Source organism: Nicotiana tabacum, chromosome 3 (assembly GCF_000715075.1).
Source record: "Nicotiana tabacum cultivar K326 chromosome 3, ASM71507v2, whole genome shotgun sequence".
Lineage (NCBI taxonomy): Eukaryota > Viridiplantae > Streptophyta > Magnoliopsida > Solanales > Solanaceae > Nicotiana > Nicotiana tabacum.
Window position 1 is genome coordinate 97,392,607 of NC_134082.1, and position 4,931 is coordinate 97,397,537.

General features: G+C 39.0%; 1 protein-coding gene across 1 annotated transcript; it reads left to right on the forward strand.

The window, feature by feature from the left end:
• Positions 1–1,065: 1,065 nt before the first annotated feature.
• LOC142176714 (uncharacterized) lies at positions 1,066–1,514 on the forward strand. The gene is made up of 2 exons (XM_075244917.1): positions 1,066–1,142; positions 1,259–1,514. Exons 1-2 carry the CDS (start codon positions 1,066–1,068, stop codon positions 1,512–1,514), a joined length of 333 nt encoding a protein of 110 aa, XP_075101018.1.
• The last annotated feature ends 3,417 nt before the right edge of the window (positions 1,515–4,931 follow it).

Sequence of the window (4,931 nt, forward strand, 5' to 3'; positions counted from 1 at the left end):
TCTTATTTACTTAATGTTTTATTAGTATTCTCAGTGGAAACTCATAGAGGACTTGGTACTCTATAGGTTGGTGGACTCATATAAACTATCAATGGCATAAATTATCCTCCAAATATACATGGTTGAACTCTTTAAAGTCAAAGGAACAATGGAGGGAACAAATAGGTTCTGGTTCCCATGGTGATTGGACAAGTCAATCGCTCCAGCTGTAAAGTTGCTGCCTGCACACGCAACAGTGCGAAAATAGTGCAACAGTCAACTTTATGGGGAATGCCTTTTACGTACCTTTCTTACATCATTCAAGTGATGTCACAAATGAATTATTAACATCAAGCAAAGGCAAAACAAAACACTTGCACATTCAAGAATTGATTAAGCATTCTCTCAAGTCATCTATCAATCTTGTAAGTGACTCTCGAGGGCATCAAGAACAATGAACAACATAGCAACGGATCAGTTCCCTGTATTGAGTTATTATATGTCCTTAGTTGTGTTGTACCTTTATTGAAGTTCTTTACTTGTAATTCCTACCTAGCTTAGTTAGAATCATTGCGTAGGAAATTTTTGTAAATCATAAACCCTGGTGTTTGTGTCTTGGCTAGAGTTAGTCAAGTTGTAAAGTCTTTGTAATAGAGTGTTTACAAAGTGGCTTATAATAGAGTTGTTACAAGTTAGTGAGAGATTAAGAGGTTAATTCCTAGGTTACAATAGGTTGTAATCTAAAGTTTGCTCAGTAGTGAAGTTGAAATCCTATAAGGGTAGGTCGTGTTTTTTAATCCCGTGAGCTGGGAGTTTTCCACGTAAACCTTCTCTGTGTTATTTACTTACTGCAGTGTGCGTGTGTTCTGTGAGAACTAATAGAGAACCCGATTCTCTATATAGTTTAGTGGACCCTTAAATTCTATCAATTGGTATCAGAGTAGGTTCTTTCTATTAGGCTAACACCTAGAAAGGATCCTCATGGTTGCTCCTCCAAACTTTGAAGAAGGTAAATCTACCTACAGGCTGCCAAGGTTCAATGGCCAATATTATGGATGATGGAAGACTAGGATGCACGACTTCATCATGGCTAAAGATTCCGAGCTTTGGGATGTCATCTATGTTGGACCCTTCGTTCCTGCCAAGTTTTTGGCAACCCAGCTGTAACTGTTCCCAAAACAAGAAAGGAATTCAACGACGCTAACCGAAAGGCCATAAAAAAGAATTTTTGTTCAAAGAAAATTCTTATTTGTGGCATTGGTCCTGATGAATATAACAGGATATCGACATACCAATCAGCTAAGGAAATCTGGGAAGCTTTTCAAACAGCTCATGAAGGAACAAGACAAGTCAAGCAATCAAATATTGACATGCTTACAACTGAATATGAGCTTTTCAGGATGAAAGATGATGAATCCATCCAAGATATGCATACTCGGTTCACCTCTATAGTCAATGAGCTTCACTCTCTTGGAGAAATCATTCCAAGAAACAAACTCGTGAAGAAAATACTCAGTGTCCTGCCCAGCTCCTAGGAAAGCAAAGGAAATGCTATCACAGAGGCAATGAACTTGCAAGAGCTGACTATATATGAACTTGTTGGTAATTTGAAAATATATGAAATGAAGAAGAAGGACAATGAAAGAAGAGAGCCCAAAAGAGAGAGGAACCTGGTCCTCAAGACAGACATCAATGATTCAAGTGGTGAGGATACTGATATGGCTTACCAGACAAAAATATTCTAGAAAATGGTTCACAGAAATGGAGGCATTCTAAAAAGGGGCAATTCTAGCAAGCCAAAACATTATGACCTATGTCATAAATATGGCAAGCCGGGACACTTCACCAAGGACTGTCCCTTCTAAAGCAAGATCAATTCAAGCACAACACAAACAAAGCAACCAAGAGGAACCTGGTTCCTGATAAACGCTTTAAGAGGAAGAATGCCGGTGACAATGTTGTGAAGCAAGCTCTTGCTGCATGGGGAGACTCCTCCAGTGAATTTGAAGAAGATAATGATCAAGGTGACAGCTCCATGATGGCAGTGGAAAGAGAAGCAGCTGAGTATGACTCTATTTTTGCCTTGATGGAATAGTCTGATGATGATGGAGATGCCAACGATGATGATGAGGTAAACTTTCTAGATGTTCAAAGAAATCTAAAGTTTTATTCTCTAAAAAACTTATGTCTTTGGAAAATGTTTTAATTGATGCTTATCACAGTCTTATAAATGATAAAAATGCTTTAACTGTGGAACTAGGAGAAGCATAACAGTCTAGAGATGACCTAGTAGTCATTATGGTTGATTTAAAGGAAACAATTGAGAGTCTGAAGAATGAAAAGGATGCCTTAGCCGAAAAAATTGCAAATATAGAACATGAGAGAGATGATCTAATGGTTGTTGTAGTTGATATAAAAGAAACCATTGAGTGTGTTAAAAAGGAGAAAGAAGTTTTAACTGAGAGAGAACCTAACATTGAGCATGGGAGAGATGACCTATTAGTGGTGGTGGTAGACCTAAAGTAAATAATTGAGGAACTTAAAATGTAGAGTAGGCCTGGGAACACTCAAAAGGGAAAGGAAGTTGCAAGTGAGGCACACCTTAAGCTTGAAAACGAGTTAAAATCAGTTGAATCTAGTTTGTATGCCGAGCTTGAGAAAAACAAGCAACTTGAGGAAGAATGTCACGACCTGAATTTCCCACCGTCGGGACCGTGATGACGCTTAACATCGCACTTGCTAGGCAAGCCAACGTTAGAGTTATAATCACCTTTTTCCTTTACATTTTCATAGTTAAGATTATCAAAATCTAATTCAAACAGAAATAAATGCGGAAGTACATATTTAACTGATTATCTATAACCTATTAACAACTCCAAAGCTGTTACCACCCAGAAACTGGTGTCACAATCCACGAACGTTCTGCGAATTACTACAAATACTGGTCTGAAAGAAAAAGTACATTTGTCTCGAAAGAAAATAAAACAAAAAAGTAGAACATAAGAAGGGGACGCCAGGGCCTGTGGATGCTTGCAGAACTACCTTGGGTCTCCTGATGAGTGCCTACACCCGATCTCTCGATCAGCCACAACCAGCTTCAAAATCTGCACAGAAAGTGTAGAGTGCAGTATCAGTACAACCGACCCCATATACTGGTCAGTGCCAAGCCTAACCTCGACGAGGTAGTGACGAGGTTAAGGTGAGGCTTATACATTATAACCTGTAATAGTATATAATAAAACAAAAGGAAATACAGAATGAATTGAAACAATAACTTGCAGCGAAGTAAATAGGGAACCCAGATATTTTGCCAGTACTCAACTATACCAATCCTTAAGAGAGTTACAATGCTATGGAATAAAATCCAGCAGAGGAAGAATACATAAACAACAAAATAATGTGGCGTGCATCCTGATCCCACCATATAACAAGTAACAATATAAACATTCACCCTTATTGCTCCTTGTTGCGGCATGCAACCCGATCCCACCAGTCCACCCTTATTACTCCTCAATATATATATCACCCTTATTCGTCCTGTTGCGGCGTGCAACCCGATCCCACCTGTCCACCCTTATTATTCCTTGTTGCTACGCTCAACCCAATCCCACCAGACAATCACAATTCATCCTTATTCCTCCTGTTGCGGCGTGCAACCTAATCCCACCATTTTAGTACTAATCACATAATAAGAACAAGTATTTCATAATTTAACTCAAAACCATCCACAACATTTATACCTCAAGCCAAAACAACGGGAAAGTTATACCATTATGAAAATTCACAAGTTAATACTACACAATGAGACCAATCAAAGTGTACCATGAAGTACCAATAAACCAACTTAAACCAACAATGTAATTTATTGAAACTACGGAACAATTAATACCTTCAATAGAGAAAACAACTTTTAACAAGAAGCAATTAGACATGGAAACATTAATAAGCAAGTAGCAGTTAAGAGAGGAAAACAATATACTAGGAACGGGGAAGGGAACATGCTAAACAGATAATTTGGCGGCGCATACGTACTCGTCACCACACCTATATGCCACATACATGGAATTTCACATAGCAATTAAGTCGGGGATCTCTAGTCCCTCGAGTCAAGGTTAGACCAAACACTTACCTAAATCCAACGGTCAATTAAAGCTCAATTACCACTTCACCTCTTGATTCTATCTCCAATACACTCGTACCTAGTCATAATTAACTTAATAACATCAATTATCGCTAAAGAAATCAATTCTAATGCATAATTATAAGTTTCCCAACATTTTCCCCTAAAAGTCAAAAACCTACCCCAGGCCCATTTGGTCAAAACCCGAAATTCGGACCAAAACCCGATTACCCATTCACCCTTGAGCCTGGATATACAATTGGTTTTGGAATCATACCTCAGTTTGAGGTCTAAATCCCCAAATTTCGAAATCCCTGAGTTCTAGCCAAAACACCCAATTCCACCATGAAAAACCCTAGATTCTAGGATGAAATCTTGTAAAAAGATGTAATAGATTGAAAGAAATGAGTTAAGAATCATTTACCTATGATTTGGGAAAGAAATGGTCTTTGGAAAATCGCCTCTTGAAGTTTAGGTTTTGAAAAATGAAAGAATGAATGAAAAATCTCATCTAAGTCCAAAGTCATCAGTTGCAGATGTCGCATTTGCGACTGAGCTTCGCACATGTGAAGGAGCCATCGCAAATGCGAAGCCCTTCACAGTCCTGCTGCCTTCACAAATGCGAGGAAAGTGTCGCATCTACAAACACTGTCCCTCGCAAAGTGAGTAAAAGATCGCATTTGCGATCATACCCTCTCCCAGTCTCCCTTCGCAATTGCGAAGGTTTGTTCCCATTTGCGAACTCTGCCGGCCTAGCCTTCTAATCGCATTTGGATGAAAGGCTCGCAAATGCGGACCATGCAGGGCTCGCAATTGCGATGCCTGATCTCAC